The sequence below is a fragment of the Schistocerca nitens genome, chromosome 3 (genome assembly GCF_023898315.1).
Source record: "Schistocerca nitens isolate TAMUIC-IGC-003100 chromosome 3, iqSchNite1.1, whole genome shotgun sequence".
Taxonomy (NCBI): domain Eukaryota; kingdom Metazoa; phylum Arthropoda; class Insecta; order Orthoptera; family Acrididae; genus Schistocerca; species Schistocerca nitens.
In genome coordinates this window covers 879,440,938-879,464,522 of record NC_064616.1, presented here as the reverse complement: position 1 = coordinate 879,464,522, position 23,585 = coordinate 879,440,938, and the positions used below count along the sequence as shown (strand labels likewise).

General features: G+C 43.8%; 1 protein-coding gene across 4 annotated transcripts in view; it reads left to right on the top strand.

The window, feature by feature from the left end:
• Window positions 1-23,585, top strand: part of LOC126249798 (osmotic avoidance abnormal protein 3) — a 387,840-nt gene that overhangs the window by 154,112 nt on the left and 210,143 nt on the right. For all 4 annotated transcript variants that reach the window (XM_049951488.1, XM_049951490.1, XM_049951486.1 and 1 more), the window contains exon 7: window positions 20,662-20,887. In XM_049951488.1, coding sequence (XP_049807445.1) covers window positions 20,662-20,887 — 226 coding nt within the window. The remainder of the gene's footprint in view (window positions 1-20,661; window positions 20,888-23,585) is intronic.

The following is a 23,585-nucleotide window of genomic DNA, read 5'->3' as shown; positions in this document are numbered from 1 at the left end:
GGCGCTGATGAGCCCGTAGTTGAGCGCCCCACAAACCAAACATCTGAGGACGATTGGGAAAAATCTCAGTACTCTTCGTTCAGTTACATTGAAAATTGTTGCAACTGACAGAGGAATAGTGTGTGCAGCTTCAAAAATTTCCTTTTCATAACACCAATTTCTTCACATGCTGCATGCCTTTCAGATTTAGCACAAAGTGCTCCTTGATGTTCTGGACAATGACTCCAGTCTATTGATCGTTGTAATTTTTTGCTCTTTCATTGTCAACTAAATCTTTAAATTCTTTCTGCATGGTATTGTAACATCGTTTCATAGCCCGCATCTCGTGGTCGTGCGGTAGCGTTCTCGCTTCCCACGCCCGGGTTCCCGGGTTCGATTCCCGGCGGGGTCAGGGATTTTCTCTGCCTCGTGATGGCTGGGTGTTGTGTGATGTCCTTAGGTTAGTTAGGTTTAAGTAGTTCTAAGTTCTAGGGGACTGATGACCTCAGATGTTAAGTCCCATAGTGCTCAGAGCCATTTGAACCATTTTGAACCATCGTTTCATAGCAATTTTGCACCACCTCTCTCTCGCTTATGCGACTGCATAATAGATATTCAGAATTGAATGGTGCAAATGGCTCTGAGCACTATGGGACTTAACTGCTGAGGTCATCAGTCCCCTGGACTTAGAACTACTTAAACCTAACTAACCTAAGGACATCACACACATCCATACCCGAGGCAGGATTCGAACCTGCGATCGTAGCGGTCGCACGGCTCCGGACTGTAGCGCCTAGAACCGATCGGCCAATCTGGCCGGCCGACATTCAGAATTCTCGTCCCTCTCTTCTGTAATTCCCTATCATCTTTAAAGGCTTGTGGCGCCAGATCGCTAGACAGCTTCGTTTTGAGTAAACGTCCACAGGACCTGTGAACGTCCTTCATACCACAAACAAATAGAACAACTAGTGGAGGGTAAACAGCACTGACACCACGATTCTGCCGAAACGAAGAGTGTTCTGCCGAGCGGAAAATGCCGCACCGCAGTACTAAAGGAAATGTCGCGCTGCGCTGAGTACTTCCTGGAAGGAACGAGCGAAGCCTAGACAGGCTCAGCTGTTGCGCGCACGCGGCTCACGTCAAGTTTGACACGCCGTGGGCGGCCCTGGGACTGCTGAGAGACGAAGTATATCGAACGTGCTTTCGTCTGTGTTTGCTAACCGTGAACAGCTGGATAACATTTCGTCGTTACTTTGCGCATTATCCACTACATCTCAAAATCAGTCCCTTCCCGTTTGACTAAATGAGATAAGACATGGCTAGCTCAGATTCCTTCCTTTTGTCCTTTATGCAGCCCATGAGTAGGGTAATTGTACTGGGTAAATGTTGTCGACTTCCTTGGCTAGATTTAATACTGTTTGTCTCTGATGAGGACAGCTTCTAAATTTCTGGCAATTTGGCGATTGGGTGTGAAATCTTATGGGACTTAACTGCTAAGGTCATCAGTCCCTAAGCTTACGCACTATTTAACCTAAATTATCCTAAGGACAAACACACACACTCACGCCCGAGGGAGGACTCGAACCTCCGCCGGGACCAGCCGGCTTCTAAATTGGTAGTTAGTGAATTTATTCCATGAATAAAGTCGGGGTGCCAGTTTCTTGAAGTACACGATGTGATGATCTTCTATTAATCGATCACGGAATACTAGAAACGCCACTCATGCTTGTCATTAAATGTAGTCCACCCGACCACCGTCATCCAAGGGCTATCACCACGTTCCCACTCAATGCGAGGTTTCGTACTGACGCTGCGACCAACTAACCAGTTCAAAAAATGCCTTTCATCACTTGCATATCTGAAAAAGTGTGCAGGCGAGCTTAGATTCAAGGGGAGCAGGACTAACTAAAAAAACATTCATTGTGATATAATATCAAAATAATATCCAAAATAAAAGCAGTCTTTTCGAAAGTGGACATCTTTGCACAATAGTGAAATCAAAATCTGCTGCAGGGTAACATTCATTTACCGTAACTGGGCAAGGAAGCCAACAATTATAGAAGGAAGTCCGAGAGGCGTTTTAAGATTTCCAAGTACGAATGTAACTTTAGTAGAGCTATAGGCTTCCAGCTTCGTAGTTTCCCACCACCAGGGAAGTAAATACGCATCCACGGTCAGCGAGGAATACAAATACGGCCAGAAAGCTATCTCTGCTGTACGACAACAATAATATTTCAATAAACATCCCCTCTCTCTTGCTCTGCCTGTTTCGTTCTCTACCCATTGACGACAGCCCACCAATAACAGACGGAAGAATTTTACCGAATAAGCCCAAGTCTTCAGCGGAAGCGCGAGAAAACTTCCTTTTATAAGTGAACGCGTCATTAGTCTTTGATACTTTTCAGTTAACTGTGAACACCAGAGGATCCTGATAAAGATCCCAGGAGAGGGGTCGAAACATCGAGCGTTTAGAAGAAACTGAAAAGAAACACAATGCGGTCTAACAGGCTAGAAGATTTTACTTTCATTCATTACTCTATTTCTCCATCCTGTGCACTGTAACATACTTGAAACCTGCTTTGGATGACCTGAACCAGGTGGTCGAGACACTGGTGCTCAAATCTGTCAGTCTTCAACGGCGGCACTCGGAAGTCATTCAGTGAGGGAGGAGGGACCCTGCGACGAGGCGTTGCAAGTTTCAACTGGTCCCAAGAATTCTCAATCTGATTCCTGTCAGCAAATACCCCAGGCCGTTCCGTTATTTTGATTCCTGCCTCCTGGAGTGTGGTGTTGAAGAGGTGGGTGCCATGTACCTATTCATCATCGTCATGAAAAACGAATTCATCGTTGAAATGTTGACTGCTGCACTAGACAACAGGTTGAAGGATCTTGCCACAGTACTCAACAGCCTTCAAATTATCTTCGATAGAGATGAGAGGCGTCCGACATCTGTTCATGATACAGGCACGACACGTGACTCATCCGTCTCCCTGTCAGCCCATAGGACTGCATGCCTGAAGAGTGCAATGGTATCTGCCCCCTCAACACTCCTCTACAACAATCTTCAGTGTTAAGAGATATCCTGCACTCACTAGTAAAGAGATTCCGACGCCATTGATTCAAGTTCTATTTGAGGAGTTCCCTTCCCCAACTCCCTCATACATCACAGGACTTTGTACTGTTGCTCGTTACGGACGCGTAGGGACGAAATTGGTCGTGGGAGGTCGTCTGGACCAACACAGCTCTTCCAAAAATGCAGCGTGCAGTTCTGTTCATTCGCCTCGGACTACCTTCGAGCCATTAATTTTTAGCTATTGGTCATCAGATAGCGTTTTTCAGCGCGGGCAACCATTACGAGACAGATCTGAAATGTTTCGTGTCTCACGACAGTGGCTGAACGTTGGAATGACACCTTTGTAGTGTATTCCAAAGAGGTGGTTCAAAATGGTTCAAATGGCTCTGAGCACTATGGGACTTAACTGCTGAGGTCATCAGTCCCCTAGAACTTAGAACTACTTAAACCTAACTAACCTAAGGACATCACACACATCCATGCCCGAGGCAGGATTCGAACCTGCGACCGTAGCGGTCGCGCGGTTCCAGACTGTAGCGCCTAGAACCGCTCGGCCACTTCGGCCGGCCCAAAGACGTGGGCAGCTTTCCGTGTAGACAACCTTTTTGCCATAAAGTGTCAATGCGCGTATGGTCTAAGCTTGAAACGACTCTTTGAGGTATGTTTACAGCCGATAGGGTGCACAAGCTGCATTTTCTCGTTGACAAATTGGAGTCAAAGTTCCACTGAAACTCACTGAAAATGCTTACTTTTCATCCATAAGACAGGTGGCTGTACGCAGCGATTTCCTGTGGTCAAAATAATATTGAGAAAAAGATTACCGATAAAAAGCAACACAAACTATGCAAGTCACGAGGATGATGCAATTTTTTAACAGTTTTCTTGTCCGCATTAAAAGAACTGAGACCCCATGACGCTTCCACTTCATAATTGTACAGCAATTCTCTGAAATCCTCTCGAACAACAAACATATGCATGTGTTCTTTCATATTTGTATGTTAAATCTAATCAGAGTTAAATATTGGCTTAGAAACTGCAGAAAATTCATCGTCTGTTTTCTGTTCTATCGTTTACTAAGCTGAGGAACTATTCGGATCATACTGATGTACGCTTCATATGTGTATGATTAAAAATAATTCACTGACTTGTACTGCGTAACGTTGACCCAAGAACCATTTCGAATGCAAGTGTCTTGCATCACAAAATGCTCTCATCGATGATATTTATGAAAGATATTCTCAATGGTCACGTGCTAACCAATAACTAGGTATCGAGATGACGCTCTATTTAAGATACTGAGCTCGCATGCGCGAGGAGAGGGGTTTAAATTGCTGTTCTCGTAATATAGTTTAGATTTGTGTTGGTAGCCATACATTCCTTCTGGTGAAATTTGGATGTCGTTTTCAGCGAAGTACGTTGGTGTCCTGCTCTCATACTAGAACTGCAGAGCTAGTCTTCCGTCTATAACGATCCCGATGGCGATAACTGTAGCTCTCCTCCTAGTAAGAGTGAAAAGTGACAGTTACGGCCTCTTAACACAGCCATGTAGGGAAACCGGCAAGGGCTGGGCCAGTGGGGATCGTACACACTTCATTCACTGGTAGAACACAAATTTATTTTAAACAGTTTCAATCACACAGCAGCGAAGTAACCGATTGTTTTTAATTAATTAAAAGCCCAAGCAAGGACGCTCTTTTAAAATTCAGTGCCAGTTTAAATAATTTACAGAAAATTTTGAGTTAATTTTAACCCAAGGTTACTTAATAGTCTTAAAGGCAAGTCACGCCCCATGTAAGAAACAGAATAATAAGAGTAAAGTTGTAATAAAGGCAGACGTAAATCTAAAGAACAGTACTAGAACAGATCAGAAGGACCTTAATTTACCAAATTGTGAAAATAAAACATGATTTAAATTTGACTGATAAAAAAACTAAAACCATGCTTAAAACAATGAATAACAATTTAACGCCAATATCTAGGCAAGATAATTTTGGGACAGAAACACACATCAATTGAAGATTTAACACATTTTCCAATAACACAAGACTAATTAGGTTACAACAGATCAAGGTATAGGATGAAATCCTAACGCACGTCAAAATTTGCTTAAGGTGATGGTCACAAGCTAACGAATACAAATTCGGAATTATTGCAACTACGCACATAACTTGAACGGGAACATTATGTAGTGCGGCTGCGATTGCAGGAAAGTGCGAAAAAGACACAGCGGCGAGAGCTGGCGAGTGTATGCACTCCAAATGACGTAAACACCCGCCAAAGCAAGCCGGCGGGAGTGAATAAGTGGGGCCCGATGCTGGGTAACACGTACCAGTAATTAGGTACAAAAGATTATTAACGACAGTTCCCAGCAGCACAAATAATCTTAATTAGAATTTCAACTCACAGGCTCTTACCAAAAAAAAAAAAAAAAAAGACACCCAACAGATATAAGAAAACAGCCACAAATATTTAAAAAAATTATTTCAGCAATAAAATAGTAATACCAGAATTTTTTTTATTTGGCAAACTATTAAAGCACGTACAAGGACACTCGCATGACTTTCAAGGCTTATCCTTAAACACATTAGTCCATACCGGTTCGGAGGGAACAAATGCGTCCTGGAACAGACTAAAATTTATCTGAAACTTCCTGGCAGATTAAAACTGTGCGCCCGACCGAGGTTCGCAGGAGAGCTTCTGTAAAGTTTGGAAGGTAGGAGACGAGGTACTGGCAGAAGTAAAGCTGTGAGTACCGGGCGTGAGTCGTGCTTCGGTAGCTCAGTTGGTAGAGCACTTGCCCGCGAAAGGCAAAGGTCCCGAGTTCGTGTCTCGGTCGGGCACACAGTTTTAATCTGCCAGGAAGTTTCATATCAGCGCACACTCCGCTGCAGAGTGAAAATCTCATTCTGTTAAAATTTATCTTCTTTCTTTTGCTACCGCCTTTATTCCGCATTGTGCGCAGGGTCGGCAGGGTTAAGTACGTATTTGGCATAGTCAATTGTAAGGCGTGGGCGGATGCCCTTCCTGCCGCCACCCCATACCCCCCGGGACGGAATTAGTGTACCCCTGCTGCCTGCGTCTAGTGTAAATTGTGAAATAGTGTGAATGTGTTTCAAATGGCTGCGAGTCGTGTAACTGAGGCGGGACGTGAGGACCAGCCCGGTATTCACCTAGGAGGATGTGGAAAACCGCCTAAAAACCACATCTAGGCTGGCCGGCACACCGGCCGTCGTCTTCAATCCGCCGGGCGGATTCGATCCGGGGCCGGCGCGCCTACCCGAGTCCAGGAAGCAGCGGGTTAACGCTCTCGGTTACCCTGTCGGGTCAGACCAAAATTTATCTGAGAACCTTAAATATCACAGGCGCACTATATAATCTTTTAGACAGCATAGGCCTTTAGCATAGCTTCAAGGAAACCAGAACAACGAAAGCAAACTACATGTAGGCCAGCAAAATAGCAAAACTTACACACATTATGACATGAACATTTAAACATCCGTGGTAACTGGTAATACTAAACATTTCGCTACGACTCCAATTGAAAATTACATGACCAATCATTAACTGTAAAAATCAGAAAAATTAATTGGAGGCGGACAAGAACGAGTAACGCGTACACTAATGCACACCGTCAACCTTTCAAATAAGCTTCCTTCTGGAACACGGCGCTTTACCAGATCTTGGAATCTCATTGCCATTCGAACACACTGGAGACACGGGAGTCCGTCCCCCAACAAACAGAAGGAAGACAGACCAAAATGACAGTCAACTCTGCCGTGACAACTCGGTGCCTTTCTTATACATCACAGCACAAGCCACGTCGGTACTCAATAACTTATACGGGGTAACGTGACCCCAATATAGGTCGCCCGCCAACAGCTAACGCCACGGCGAAGAGGCCCCACGGACAGCCCGTTTCAGCTTCGTTCCTCAGTTCATACAGCCCAGCAAACCGGCCACCACGCCCAGAGCCGCCACACCAGAGGGCGCTGTGCTCCAACGGCAACATGTTACACAAAAATCATAAGAATAGTAACATCGATACACTGATTGTGAGAGCCGCGCGGAGTGGCCGTGCGGTCTGGGGCGCCATGTCACGGATTGCGCGGCCCCTTCCGCCGGAGGTTCGAGTCTTCCCTCGAGTATGGGTGTGTCTGTTGTTCATAGCATACGTTACTTTAAGTAGTGTGTAAGTCTTAAGGACCGATGACCTCAGCAGTTTGGTCCCTTAGGAATTCACACACATCTGAATATTTTTTTGAACACTGAGAGAAAGCCAACACGGCTCAAACTCGATAATATATCCAGTGATTTAGAAATTTCTTTTCCGAGCCTGATCTAGCGTGATTTTCCTTAATTATCAAAAAAAAAAAAAATTACTAGCACAAGCTGTTTCATTTTAAGACTATTGCCAAGGCTCTCAATCTGTGAAGACAGTGAAGAGTAATTGCTAAGACCAAGATGGATGAATGCTTGCCGGCTGCGGTGGTCTAGCGGTTCTAGGCGCTCAGTCAGGAACCGCGCGACTGCTACGGTCGCAGGTTCGAATCCTGCCTCGGGCATGGATGTGTGTGATGTCCTTAGGTTAGTTAGGTTTAAGTAGTTCTAAGTTCTAGGGGACTTATGACCACAGATGTTGAGTCCCATAGTGCTCAGAGCCATTTGAACCATTTTTTTTTATGAATGCTTATTGTGTGTGGACTTAGAAAACTGGAAATTGCAAAAAGTTCAAATGGGCAAATTGTTCTATTTTTAGTGATTTGGCTGTTGACAAAACATTTAACATAATAAAACCAGTCTGAGTAACTTGCAAAGTTGATGGAAATAGGTGAATGCAAACGAAACAACATATTTAAGTGGTACTTGTTAGAAGTGCAGTGGCCCTCTGACAGCAGATCTGGGCCAGAGGGGCACGCTTACCCTGTTCGAGTATCGACCACAACAGCGGTCCAGTAGCCATTGGAAGGAGGGCAGTTATGTAGGGAGACGGTGGTGGAAAGGATTATTAAACATGCAGAGCGGAAGGTGACTTTCATTAGTAGAGAGCTACGACTGTCTTCTAGAAGTTAGAGGTTATATGTTTCAAAAATAACTGTAAAGGAATTCTCTGGACCTCGGACAATTGGTCTATGAGCTTATTGGCGACAGTGTATTTTAGACGCTTTAGCTCAAAACAGACCAGCGCTGTCATCACAATGTTACGGGCCACACCTTTTGAATTAACGCCTTATTTAATTATCCACCGTCACAGTCAGTTTTGTCTATGATCGAATAAGGTTAAGAGTTACCTGTATTCCGTCTGAGAATGTAAAATACAAACATACTCCTGCTATTTAGTGCAAGTGATGTATTACTAGTATTGATACGAAGGTGTCGTTGACCACAGACAGTCTAGAGAAGTTTTCAGGCACTGATACAGCTCAACAAATGGCCGCTCTGCATGTACATATGTACACTATTTGATCAAAAGAATCTGGACATCTATGAGTGGATATTAATACGGCATGTGTCCACCGTTCGCTTTATGACGGGCTAAACTCTGCCGGGAACACTTTCAATGAGGTGTCTTTGGAGAAATGGTATTTCATTCTTCCTCAAGAGTCGAAACCAGAGAAAGTAGTGGTATTCGACGCTGGGGTGCGGAGAAAAGTCGACGTTTTAATTCATCCCAAACGTATTCCATTGGGTTCAGGTTGGGACACTGAGCGGGCCAGTCCATTTCAGGAATGTTATTGTCCACATACCATTGTCTCCAATTGCTGCTTTGAGACAGGGTGCGTTTTCATGCTCACACAAGCAATTATCGTTCCCGAACTAATCTCTACTGTACACAGTACAGAATGCTATAAAGTGTGTTCATATCCTTCCCCATTTAGCGTTTTATTAAGCGCAATGAGGTGACCACTTCTTCTACTTCTTGTTTGGCCCTACAGTCCTTGAAGAACCTTGGCCTCTTGTATCACCTGCCTCCATTCTTCTCTGTCCATCGCCTTCCGTCTCCAATTTCTTATCCCATCGCCTTTAGATCTTGTTCTATATCGTCCAGCAACCTTTTCCTGGGACTACCTTTTCTCCTTCTCCCGTCAGGTTTTCCCATGGAAACTTTCTTGACACTCCAGAGTTTCTGGCATTCTCTGTACGTGTCCTGCCCATTTTATTCTTCCCTGCTTAATTTTAACAACAATATTCATCTGCCCAAAAATTTTTGTAGTTCTACATTTGTCCTTATTCTCCAGCCATCTTCCTCTCTCACTGCTTCAAAAATCCTCCTCAGTATCTTTCTTTCCCATCTCAATAACCAGTTCTCCTCCTTTAATGTCAATACCCAGCCTTCTGATCCATATATTATTATAGGTCTTAATATGGTTCTGTAAATATTGATTTTTGTATTCCTACTCACATTTCTGGAATTAAATACATTCTGCAAGGCAAAATAGCAATGATTTCCACTCGCTATCCTTTCTTGAATTTCTACTGCTACTTTATTGTCCTACAGCACCTAAATATTTAAATGTTTTCACTCTTTCATATTCTTTCCCATTCATTACTATTGAGTTCTTCTGTCCGTTTATATTGGTCTCCCCCATCACCACATACTTTGTTTCGTTTATATTTACTTCTAAACCTACTTATCTTGCTGCTTCCTCTAACGTATCATAGTTCCCCTTTAGTGCCCTTACATTCTTTGCCATTAATGCTACGTCATCCGCATATGCTACCACTTGAACTTGCCAATTAAGTATTGCTCCTACTGGGTTTATCGGCATTTGCCGCATCACCTTTTCTAAAACTAAATTAAATAGCATTGTAGGGATCACATCTCCCTGTCGTAGCCCCCTCCATACCTGGAATTCACCAGACAGTTCTTGCTCTATTCTTACTTTACACACTGTTGCTTTCATTGCCATTTCTGTTAAATTGACCAGTTTTAGTGGGATTCTAAATTCTTTCATGATCTGTATAATTTTTTATTTTGTTTGTAACTCTTGTTTCCTGTTTTCTGAGACCATTCCCCCAATCTTTCAGATGCAACTTGTATTTCCTACCATCGTAATTATTTCTGCTATTAATTAAGGCATACCTATAGCATACCTATGAAGAACACTATTATTGCCTTACAACTTGCTTCTCTCATATATGTCACTGGTAAACCCTACAGCTAACTGAAACAGATTGCCGGCCGGGGTGGCCGTGCGGTTCTAGGCGCTACAGTCTGGAACCGCGCGACCGCTACGGTCGCAGGTTCGAATCCTGCCTCGGGCATGGGTGTGTGTGATGTCCTTAGGTCAGTCAGGTTTAAGGAGTTCTAAGTTATAGGGGACTGATGACCTCAGATGTTAAGTCCCATAGTGCTCAGAGCCATTTGAACCATTTGAAACAGATTATAAACAGCAGTAACACCAGTTTTTGTCTGCTACATTCCATAATGCACTCCATCGCCCTCCTGTCGGTAGGCACACCGTGCCGGTATCTTCGGCGCTGCGGAGGGTGTTATGGTTGCATCTACCTCTTGCACTGTCTGTCGACTCCCCAGTTGCATGGGCCAACTACCCTAGACCGAGGGAGTATCGTTGTTGCTGGTGAGAAGTGTAGCCACATGCTACACGGTTCTAGTTCCTTGAGTGGCGAGACACAGCACAAGGCTGCGTTCCCACTCTGGTGTTGTTACGGTCGCCGCGAGTGCGGATTTGGCTATTCGTCCTCCGTAGCTGTTCGAATGGCTCCAAGCACTATGGGACTTAACATCTGAGGTCATCATTCACCTGTCAAAAAGTGACATTTTCGGATTATTACCTCTTATTAATATTTGATCTCTCCTGAATAATTTGATGCATTATTTGTGCCCGCATCTCGTGGTCGTGCGGTAGCGTTCTCGCTTCCCACGCACGGGTTCCCGGGTTCGATTCCCGGCGGGGTCAGGGATTTTCTCTGCCTCGTGATGGCTGGGTGCTGTATGCTCTCCTTAGGTTAGTTAGGTTTAAGTAGTTCTAAGTTCTAGGGGACTGATGACCATAGCTGTTAAGTCCCATAGTGCTCAGAGCCATTTTTTTTTTGCATTATTTGTCGAAAAATTCCAATTGGAAGTGTAGTTTTTATCATTTCAAAGTTAATAGTGCGTGTGTAAAATTATCCGGTCGTTCTGCACTGACTTGCCTAAGTATCTCTATCTCTTGAACTATTCAGTCTAGAAGGCTGTAGTTTTCAGCTGTTTATTCCTTGAAATCATGGTAATGTTCGTGTTAAGAGGTTGGATGCACTGTGTAAACAGAAATGGCGGTATAGCACATGCATTTTGTTTATTTACTTTGTGGTTGTCGTGTTTCATAAGTTTTGAACTGAAAACATAGTGGTTTGGTGTGTTGTTATACGCTCTTATACCTCTTTTCAACCTGAGGAAAAGAAAGGGTTGTTTTAAGAAGCGACGTTTCCATGGAAATCAGCATATCACAAAATCTGAATCCAGTGTTGATCCCGAAATAGATTTTTCACATACCTGTGATAAGGACACGCCTACTAGTGTTTCGAAGAGGAAACTTGGAGATCATGAGGATTTATTTATTGGCAAAGATCAAAATAGTTTAGGTTATGTTCTTTTAGATTTGAGTGTGTTAGAACAAGTTTTGCAAGATGCTGTGTCATGTAAGGTTTGTCGTGGGAAAATTAGCATCTCTGAGAACTCATCTGCAAGGTGTGGACTGGCTAACAAACTTGATATTCAGTGCGAAGTTTGCAGGCTCTCGACATCATTTTGGACTTCTGAAAAGTGCAAGAATGACTTGTTTGAGATCAATGTTAGATTCCTGTATGGAATGAGGTGCATTGGGAAAGGATTGACTGCAACTGAAGTATTATGTGCAACGCTGAACTTGCCAAACCCACCAACCATATCAAGTAAGTACACAGAAATAGTTGGTGAATGTGTCAACTCTGTTGCTGTTGCTTCTATGAAAGCTGCTGCTAAAGTAGCAATAGAATTAAATAACACAACAGACTTATCTGTGGCAGTTGATGGCACATGGCAGAAGAGAGGGCACACATCAAAAAATGCAGTTGCAACTGTCACTAGTGTTGACACAGGTAAAGTTTTAGACATTGAAGTGCTAACTAAATACTGTCATTAGTATAAATTAGTTGATGAAACAAGTGAAAGCCATAAAAAAATTGTGCGAAGAATTATTAGGGAACTAGTGAGGGTATGGACGCTACTGCAGTTGTTTCTATGTTCAGACGTTCACAACAGGAGAGGGGTGTGTGTTACACTGATTACTAGGGGGATGGTGATTCAAAAGCTTACAAATCAATAGTGGAAACCCAACCTTATGGTAATAAGCAGATTGTTAAGATTGAATGTGTGGGCTACGTTCAAAAACGGATGGGAACACGTCTCCGAAAATTGAAGCAGACAAAAGCAAAAGAGAAGTTATCAGATGGAAAGACTCTAAATGGTAAAGGAAGACTTACAGACAAAAACATTGATGAACTCCAGCATTATTATGGAATGGCAATAAGAAACAATACACATGACCTACAAGGGATGAAACGAGCAGTGTGGGCTACATTCTTCTACAAATCTTCCACTGATGATACACCTATACATGGTCTTTGTCCACCTCGTGCTGATTCATGGTGCAAGTACCGCAAAGCTCAGGCAGCGGGTACCGAGGAACAATTTAGGCACAAGAAAAGCATACCATCTACAGTGATGAAAGCTATTAAACCAATATACAGGGTGATTCAAAAAGAATACCACAACTTTAGGAATTTAAAACTCTGCAACGACAAAAGGCAGAGCTCAACACTATCTGTCGGCGAATTAAGGGAGCTATAAAGTTTCATTTAGTTGTACATTTGTTCGCTTGAGGCGCTGTTGACTAGGCGTCAGCGTCAGTTGATGCTAAGATGGCGACCGCTCAACAGAAAGCTTTTTGTGTTATTGAGTACGGCAGAAGTGAATCGACGACAGTTGTTCAGCGTGCATTTCGAACGAAGTATGGTGTTAAACCTCCTGATAGGTGGTGTATTAAACGTTGGTATAAACAGTTTACAGAGAATGGGTGTTTGTGCAAAGGGAAAAGTTCTGGACGGCCGAGAACGAGTGATAAAATGTAGCACGCATCCAGCAAGCATTTGTTCGCAGCCCAGGAAAATCGACTCGAAGAGCTAGCAGAGAGCTGCAAATTCCACAATCAACTGTATGGAGAGTCCTACGAAAAAGGTTAGTTATGAAACCTGAACGTCAACTACCAGAGGCGATGGATCGGCCGCCAGGCAGCCCGTGACAGAGCACTTCATCACTGGCCTCCAAGAAGCCCTGATCTTACCCCCTGCGATTTTTTCTTATGGGGGTATGTTAAGGATATGGTGTTTCGGCCACCTCTCCCAGCCACCATTGATGATTTGAAACGAGAAATAACAGCAGCTATCCAAACTGTTACGCCTGATATGCTACAGAGAGTGTGGAACGAGTTGGAGTATCGGGTTGATATTGCTCGTGTGTCTGGAGGGGGCCATATTGAACATCTCTGAACTTGTTTTTGAGTGAAAAAAAACCTTTTTAAATACTCTTTGTAATGATGTATAACAGAAGGTTATATTATGTTTCTTTCATTAAATACACATTTTTAAAGTTGTGGTATTCTTTTTGAATCACCCTGTATAGAGAATTAGCTCATCCTGACCTTCTTTCCAAATGTCTCCATGGTCGAACACAAAGCCCGAATGAGTCTTTCAATAATGTAATTTGGACCCGCATATCAAAAAATGTCTTTGTAGAAAGGAAAACTCTATGCTTGGGTGTTTGTGATGCTGTGATAACGTTTAATGATGGTATAAGGGGAAGAATTGGGGTACTAGACGAACTTGGTATCACTACAGGTGCCAACACACTGCAAGCCTTTCAGCGAATGGATCGACTTAGGAACATGAAAGCCTAGCGTGCAGCAGAGGAAATGACTAAAGAAACAAGAGGCAGGAAAAGAAGGAAGCTTCTAGGTTTGCAGGATAGTTAAGGACAGGAGTCAGATAATGCTGATTATGGGCTTGGCTGTTTCTAGAAGCTGGCATGCCTCCAAGTATAAGTTAATATCAAATAAAATGTTTCAACTTGATTTGCCGGAAATGACATTTTTTAAATTATTTGACCCATTATCTCAGAAACTAGTACAGATACATATCTCTAATTTTACACTATGTTCCACTTAGTATACTGCAGCTACTGAACCTCCCAAAACATCTCTACCTCTAACGGTTTTTTACTTACGGAAGAAAAAGTGGACTTTTAAAAGAAAATATTGAACAACATTTTTAAAAAATCATAACCAGCCAATTATTTCTCTGTACATTTTGATTCTGGTTCAGTAATCAGAAAAGGAGTGATACTATACATCCCAAAAATTTCAGATCTCTATGTGTCACAGGTTCTGAGATAATGGGTCATCAATATTTTAAATTTAACACTGTGGGTGTAGGACGTACGTACTCCCCTTAACTGCTGTTTGGAGACACAGCGATTCTGTTGCTGGCACTGATCTTTCTACGGGCAATCGTGTCAAAGTTGTTGTTGTCAGGATCTAAACTCGGAAAGAACTGTTGCCACCAGTCAAATGTCGTGGATAAAAATTTGTTGATGACACTTTTCAAGTTACCTCCACGATTGGCCAAGAATCTGTCCTACCACTTTACCTGTAGATGGTACTGATGCCACTACAGACTTACTCTGGCGCACATCACACAAAATGCTGCTGTTTGGATCAAGCGCTTACTTGTAGTGTACCCTGAGCTGGCGTCGATCTGGTCGTTGCAAAGTACCACTCTGATTTGTACTTGGTATCCCTCGCACAAAAAGCTCTCGTTGGCTGCAGCAAGAGTTTTTTCAGAGGTGTCTAACTGCTTACCTCATGGGTTCATTTGCAGTCGTTTTAAAATAATATTAGGATACAAATAAGCGTTAACTATTGGAGGCAGCCAAATATACTGTACAAAAACCTGATTCTCTCCTGTAAACGTATCCACACTTAATTGTTTATCTCCAATTACACGCAAAAATCGCACCACGAAGGAATTATGTGAATGTGACGGAAATCAGTAGGTGCGATGTATACGTACATAAAACAAATGATTACAATGTCAGAAAAATTGGATTATTTATTCAAGAGAAAGAGCTACACAAACTGAGCAAGTCAATAACGCGTTGCTCCACCTCTGGCCCTTGTGCAAGAAGTTATTCAGCTTGGCATTGATTGATAGTGTTGTTGGATGTCCGCCTGATGGATATCGTGCCAAATTTGGTTCAACTGGCGCGTTTGATCGTCAAACTCCCGAGCTGGTTAGATGGCCCTGCCCGTAATGCTTCAAACGTTCACAGTTGTGGAGAGGCCCGTCAACCTTGCTGGCCAAGGTAGAGTTTGGCATATTGCATAAACCATATGTTTCGTATTATTTTCAGGGATATATCTTCTAGTGCATCTTGGAGTGTTGTATGTAAAGGTTTTTAACTACCGCTACCAATCACAAAATTTGTTAACTAATGTATTATTTATTTATTGTGCGACGTGTTTCGAGGGAATATCTCATCATCAGGCTATATGGCATAAGAAAAACAATTTCACAATGAGATCATACAGATGTTAAACACGCCATACAGATGTTAAACACGACATAAGAACAAAGTGAGTGACTGTTACAAAACATTTTCATGCAAACATCAGTCCAGCTTACAAAGTGACATCGCCTCTTACTAGGTTTTCTCTTCTTCCACAGAATAACCACAGCATTTATGAAAAAGCAGTTTAACATCTGTATGATCTTATTGTGAAATTTTTTTTGTAATGCCATATAGCCTGATAATATGATATTCCCTCGAAACATGTCGCACAACAAATAAATAATACATAAGTTAACAAATTTTGTGACTGGCAGCGGTAGTTAAAAACCTTTACATATTTCTTGAGACACTCAGGGTCGAAAAAAATACTCCAAATTACTTCGAATTATCTTGGAGTGTGGCCTGAATGAAGTTTTTGTAGACAGCACGTGTGATACGTGCTGGGAGAACAAGCGGACCGTTCAGTCAGTCACCTACAGTTCTACCCAACGTATTAATCTTAAACTCATGCTGATGTCTAGCCTGAACGAAATACTGTTCACTAAATGAATATCCTCCCATGGTCGAAAGGAACACTTTCACTTAACTCAGAAGATGTACACATTTGAAATGCTGAAGATAGACTATTGACAACTATAAACAAATCTCCATAGCACCACATCTACATCTAGGATAAAATGGACACAATGCATCAAAGCCTTATTTGAGTGAGTGTATCGAAGTTTTTGGGTTGCAGCCAGAAAGCCATTGAACGTTAACTTTCATTAATAATTCGAAAACGAAGAATTTTCGGACACATATTATACAAATAATCTTTCTTGTTTTAGTGTAAGGAATGTGTCCCCAAATTTTGTAAAGGTATTTTCTAATCACCCTTTATATAGTTCCATTCAAGAAAAAAAAAGAAGGAATAACGAAGGCGGTGTCATAATTCGGCAGCTATAAACGTTACAAAGTGCGTCATGATATTTGCGACATTGTCCGCTATAACTTAGCGAGGACCGCATCTAGTTATATTTACTAGTTTTAGCTAAGTTTCCGTTCTTAGTTTCCTCGCCCTGTACTGTTGTGTTCATTGATCTGTTTGTTCTCTCCGACGTAGTTGCAGTTAAAGCAGACGTATTGTGACCAGCAACAACAAGCGTACTCTTATTACTCGCTCAACAAACTTAAAAGGAGGCCGGAAAGTGTTTTGTGTAAAATATCAGACGATGAAACGTGTTTGTGAGCTTTGGATTCTGAAATAACGAGCTCCATTCTCAGTTTACTACTGCAGAAGTAATTTTCGCTCTGCGTCTTCTCCGCGCGGGGTAGCCGCGTGGCCTAGGGCCCCTTGCCACGGTTCACGTTTAAGTTAGTTGGATTAAGTAGTGTGTAAGTCTAGGGACCCATGGTCTCAGCAATTTGGTCCCACAGGAATTTACCACAAATTTCCAAAAAATTTTTCTGCGTCTTCCACCGAGCAGATTGTCACCAGAGGGGGAGGAGGAGGAGATTAGTGTTTAACGGCTCAAATGGCTCTGAGCACTATGGGACTCAACTGCTGTGGTCATAAGTCCCCTAGAACTTAGAACTACTTAAACCTAACTAACCTAAGGACAGCACACAACACCCAGCCATCACGAGGCAGAGAAAATCTCTGACCCCGCCGGGAATCGAACCCGGGAACCCGGGCGTGGGAAGCGAGAACGCTACCGCACGACCACGAGATGTGGGCAGTGTTTAACGTACCGTCGACAACGAGGTCATTAGAGACGGAGCGCAAGCTCGGGTGAGGGAAGGATGGGGAAGGAAATCGGCCGTGCCCTTTCAAAGGAACCATCCCGGCATTTGCCTGAAGCGATTTAGGGAAATCACGGAAAACCTAAATCAGGATGGCTGGATACGGGATTGAACCGTCGTCCTCCCGAATGCGAGTCCAGTGTGCTAACCACTGCGTCACCTCGCTCGGTTTGTCGCCAGAGATGATGTTCATGTTGACTACTGTGTTTTTGATGAGATCAGAGTGGCACTCCTCCAGAAGATGTGCATCTAAATTTCGTATCTTTCTCTTTCAAAATCGACTCAAGTGAAGAGTCATATCGGCACTAGCGTAAACAAATTTTAGAATATTTTTATTTATATCGAATGTTTAATAAAAATGTAAATAAGTAATTGTTCAGAAAAATTACTGCCTTATAATTGGCTTCGGCGAAACTTGGTGTGTTCAGATGACATTTAAAATGAACTTGTGAGTAGCTACTTCAGACCATTCAGGTTCGCCTGAGCAGTGTAAAAGGATTTAAGACCTGAGAAAAACAACACATATGAAAAATGGACATCTCTAAAGACGTGACACATTTGAGTGAGGTTCTGACAGATGACGGTCAAGGCAATGATTCAAAACACCATTCTGAATACAGGGTAGGAAACACGTAATTAGCATGAAAACGCCGAGCCCATAACATCTCCATTTTCCTTGCCGCAATGGTCTGTTGCGCTATTAATTGAATTTCAGCAAGACTGAATTGTGGATTTACGGGAGACCGGATAATGGTTTTGAAGAACAACCCAACACTCTGAACGTGAGGTGTTAGTTGTGTATCAGTCATCGCAAGAGCACACCATCTGAACTAACGCCTATGTTTGAACACATTCATTCCGCCCTAAATGTGCAGAAAATTGGCCCGATGAATCAAGATCTATCTCGAGATGAGACACCGTGACGGAATTGATCCTTGATGTCAGTAAGGCAGCGTGCAATGTAATGGTTGTTCTTAATGGGAATGGATGTATTTTGTTTGCTTTGTGAAGCTTGGGTTCTCTGGCGAAACTGAACCCTTCATAGTTATGTAGAAGGCCACATGCACACCTCGTCTCCTACTAGCGATGGTGTTGCCCAAGATGAAAGTGCCGCAGGTCACCCTGCCAAAAATCTTTCGTGCTTCATTTCCAAATTATTTGGAGGAATTTCAGTCAATGATATGGCCACCTACACTCCTGGAAATGGAAAAAAGAACACATTGACACCGGTGTGTCAGACCCACCATACTTGCTCCGGACACTGCGAGAGGGCTGTACAAGCAATGATCACACGCACGGCACAGCGGACACACCAGGAACCGCGGTGTTGGCCGTCGAATGGCGCTAGCGGCGCAGCATTTGTGCACCGCCGCCGTCAGTGTCAGCCAGTTTGCCGTGGCATACGGAGCTCCATCGCAGTCTTTAACACTGGTAGCATGCCGCGACAGCGTGGACGTGAACCGTATGTGCAGTTGATGGACTTTGAGCGAGGGCTTATAGTGGGCATGCGGGAGGCCGGGTGGACGTACCGCCGAATTGCTCAACACGTGGGGCGTGAGGTCTCCACAGTACATCGATGTTGTCGCCAGTGGTCGGCGGAAGGTGCACGTGCCCGTCGACCTGGGACCGGACCGCAGCGACGCACGGATGCACGCCAAGACCGTAGGATCCTACGCAGTGCCGTAGGGGACCGCACCGCCACTTCCCAGCAAATTAGGGACACTGTTGCTCCTGGGGTATCGGCGAGGACCATTCGCAACCGTCTCCATGAAGCTGGGCTACGGTCCCGCACACCGTTAGGCCGTCTTCCGCTCACGCCCCAACATCGTGCAGCCCGCCTCCAGTGGTGTCGCGACAGGCGTGAATGGAGGGACGAATGGAGACGTGTCGTCTTCAGCGATGAGAGTCGCTTCTGCCTTGGTGCCAATGATGGTCGTATGCGTGTTTGGCGCCGTGCAGGTGAGCGCCACAATCAGGACTGCATACGACCGAGGCACACAGGGCCAACACCCGGCATCATGGTGTGGGGAGCGATCTCCTACACTGGCCGTACACCACTGGTGATCGTCGAGGGGACACTGAATAGTGCACGGTACATCCAAACCGTCATCGAACCCATCGTTCTACCATTCCTAGACCGGCAAGGGAACTTGCTGTTCCAACAGGACAATGCACGTCCGCATGTATCCCGTGCCACCCAACGTGCTCTAGAAGGTGTAAGTCAACTACCCTGGCCAGCAAGATCTCCGGATCTGTCCCCCATTGAGCATGTTTGGGACTGGATGAAGCGTCGTCTCACGCGGTCTGCACGTCCAGCACGAACGCTGGTCCAACTGAGGCGCCAGGTGGAAATGGCATGGCAAGCCGTTCCACAGGACTACATCCAGCATCTCTACGATCGTCTCCATTGGAGAATAGCAGCCTGCAATGCTGCGAAAGGTGGATATACACTGTACTAGTGGCGACATTGTGCATGCTCTGTTGCCTGTGTCTATGTGCCTGTGGTTCTGTCAGTGTGATCATGTGATGTATCTGACCCCAGGAATGTGTCAATAAAGTTTCCCCTTCCTGGGACAATGAATTCACGGTGTTCTTATTTCAATTTCCAGGAGTGTATATCGTCAGGCGTGATACCCTATGGCGCCGCTTTAGGATACAGTTGAACGATACATGATTCTAAAATCCTCGTCAACATGACAGCATATCTTCAACGTGATTTTGCTGGTTAGCGGAGTCCTTATAAGTAGGGTTGCTGCTGTGTCCCAGGCTGAAGGACGTCCTACTCCTATCATTCCTGAAGTGTCACTATCAGTGCAAATTAGAAATAGATTTAATGGTATTAATCCCAGCAGAGAAATAGCATAACACCACAAACGAGGAGATGCAGTGATCGATAACCGAACTTCTACTGGGAAAGATGAAGTTCAGATCCCCGTCCGATCATCTTGATGCAAGTTTTCCATCGTTTTCGAAAGTCGTTAGAGGGCGAACACAGAGATGAGTCTTCTAACATGGGGATGGACTATTTCCGTCTCCATCCTTCTCCAGCCTGTCCTTATGTTCCGTTTCTAATATTGACTTTTCAACAAGATGTTAAATTATAACCTTCATAAACAATGTTGTAGTATGTAAAAGCACAGAAACATAGTTTAAGGAGTATTTATATCCATTCTCGTAAATCACTATAAAAACGTATTCTCATAATTTCAACATTTTTTCGTAGGATTCCTTAGGAGGCAACACGAAAACTCTTATGGTAGGTTGCATATCTCCTGCTGATAACAACTACGACGAAACACTGAGCACGTTACGGTACGTGAACAGAGCAAAAAATATAAAAAATAAACCACGCATTAATGAGGATCCCAAGGACACACTACTGCGAGAGTATCAAGAGGAAATACGGAAACTGAAGCAAATGCTGGAATCAACATCAGTCTCGGACAAAGGTAACTATTTCCTCTTGCTTCATCACCGCAAAAAGCTATTTGATATTTTCTTGTACCAGTGCAACTCACTCAACACAGTTTTGCACTGCAACGCCTTTTTTTGCCTCGATACTTCCTAATATTCAGGGCCACAATGAAAAAGTTCCAGTTTTTGACAGTGGTATTGCCGTATACAAGGTGTCCCCGGAAAGTTGAGACAAACTTCGAGGAGATATAGAGAACGTCTTGAGGAACAAATCGTGCCAAGGAACCCGTGTCCGCAAATGACATCCAATGACGCTACAGAACGTCGAAATTATAGGCACCAGCGTCTGCCACTAGTCAACCCTTCCGGCAGCAAACGTCACTTTTTACGCTGACGGAACGTAGGCGGGACGTCTCGCACTGTTGTTTGATATGCACTGATGTCGACTAATTGCCACGATCGCCAGTGGAGTAGGTCAATGTAAATCCGCGGCCACCTGCAGGGATATCACTCACGAATTATTACTGCGACAAATGAAACAAATAAAGGAGAATGTACACGTGCCACATAATTTTAATAGCTTAGTGTATGCCTCTACCATCTGTAGACACTGAAACTAAAGAATTCCACGACAATCTTATATTTTCAACACTTTCTTCAACACTACTTAAAATATCACCTCCGGTTGTAGTGTTCTTCATGGCTGCTACATCGAGGAGCTCCTCCCTCACCTGAAGCGGCTAGCTGCGTAGAAAGGTCTTATCACCTATGAATACGATGTCTGTTGCCTTGGTGGATGACGGTTTTGGATACGAATTTCCATCAGCAGTTCATTTTTGTTCTGGAACCTTCTACAATTGCAGTCTTTTTCTGTGCGCAGGCGACATATGAACTGCAGATGTAAACCCGTATCCGAAAGCATCATCTTTCAAGGCAACAGAACATAGCGTTCATGGGAGTCAAGGCCTGTCAACAATGGGAATCAGTCGCGATCACTGAAGAACAAACAACAATGCTAGACGTACGATCCGATAGTGTACAAGTTTACGTTTGCTGCCTAATGGCAGGCGCCAGCGCCTATAGCTTCAACGCTCTGTAGCGTCGTTGGATGACTTTCCGGACACGAGTTCCTATCCTCTTTTGTTCCTCAAGACACCCTCTACAACTCCTCGAACTTTGTCGCAACATTCCTGGGACAACCTGTATAATTAAATAAGTCCGTGATAAAGTACACATTTAGCAACGCCTTTAGACTAATGGTTGTTTACAGTATATTGTGAAAATATCACTCTAGCACCAGGGGAGAGATTCTTCAATTTTCGGAAATATATCGGGTAAGAGTCTCTTGAGCTTTTTACATGTCTACCAAAGGATGTATACAATTTATTCGGAGTACAGTGAAGCACTGGTTTATTTTAGGTGTATATAGTGCTGAGAATCTTCCTACCTATCTCCAGACCTCAAATAGCAAAATTTCTCCCTTAACTACAATGTAGAACAGATGCTAAACTCTGTCTCAGTCTCCCTCTCTGCTGTACCATCTGTATCTCTCTCTCTCTCTCTCTCTCTCTCTCTCTCTCTCTCTCTCTCTTCCTCTCTTTCCCTCGCTTGCTCTCTACAGCAGTAAGAAAAGCATGAAAGATACTGTTGGTCAAAACTAGAAATATATTGAGATATGGACCAGCTCGTTGTAGGATAGCAATATTTCTATTAACACTACGCGGGTGTCCCATATGATTCCCACCAACTGTTAACACATTCTGCAACTCTCTTCCACAACGAGAGCGAGGTGGTGCAGTAGTGGACGGTTGGACTGCATTCAGGGGACTGGTGGTTCAGATCCTCACTCAGCCTTCCATATTTTCGTATTCCATGGTTTCCCTAAATTGTTCAAGGCAAATGCTGGGATGTTTCCGTCCCCATCATTTAACCAATCGGAGGTTGAGCTCCATCTCTATTGATCTCGTCACTGATGGGACGTTAAACACAATTCTTCTTCTTCCTCTTCCTCAAAGAATCACGAACTCGTGCAGACACAAATGGTTGCCGTAGATTGGGACATTTCCATGGGATACGCTCAAATAAGTTAGGCCCGTCGTAAAACCCATAAATGGCTGCATGGCCTGAAATCTAAGGGAGTGAGGTCAGGTTAACGCCATTCTATTAGACCTCCTCGACTAATCCATCACTCACATAACATTTGGATTAAATGTTGTCATAAGTGGCGTAGAAAATAGAGTGGTGTCCCGCTGTACACAAACCATGTCCCTAGTGTCTCTGAAAGGGTAACGTTTTCCAATAGTGGGGGCAATTCTTTGCGCAGAACTTGTTCATTAACAGCACTTACTGACGTGTCCAGTAAAGTTTATGACTCTAATAGTCTGTTACTCGTAATTCTCGATACTGATATTGATACTAAAGCGAACCTGATAACTTGCTCGTGAATTTGCATGTGTGCACAAGCGTATATTTTGGTACTATATTGTGTGAACGTAGTGTAGCGGAGCGGCCACAAGACGAGGCCTATTGCCGAAATCCGATCGCTTGCCAAAACACGAGATCTCAGCAGTACCGCCTTACCAACGCCTCTGCAACTGCGACCCAGGCGCTGGGGCGGGCCTCGCACGGACTTCAACCGCAGTAAGACATGCCTCATCTGCGCACGTGACCTCAACCGCAGTAAGACTTGCCTCATCTTGTATAAAAGCAGGCCGTCCCGGCAGACTGGGCATA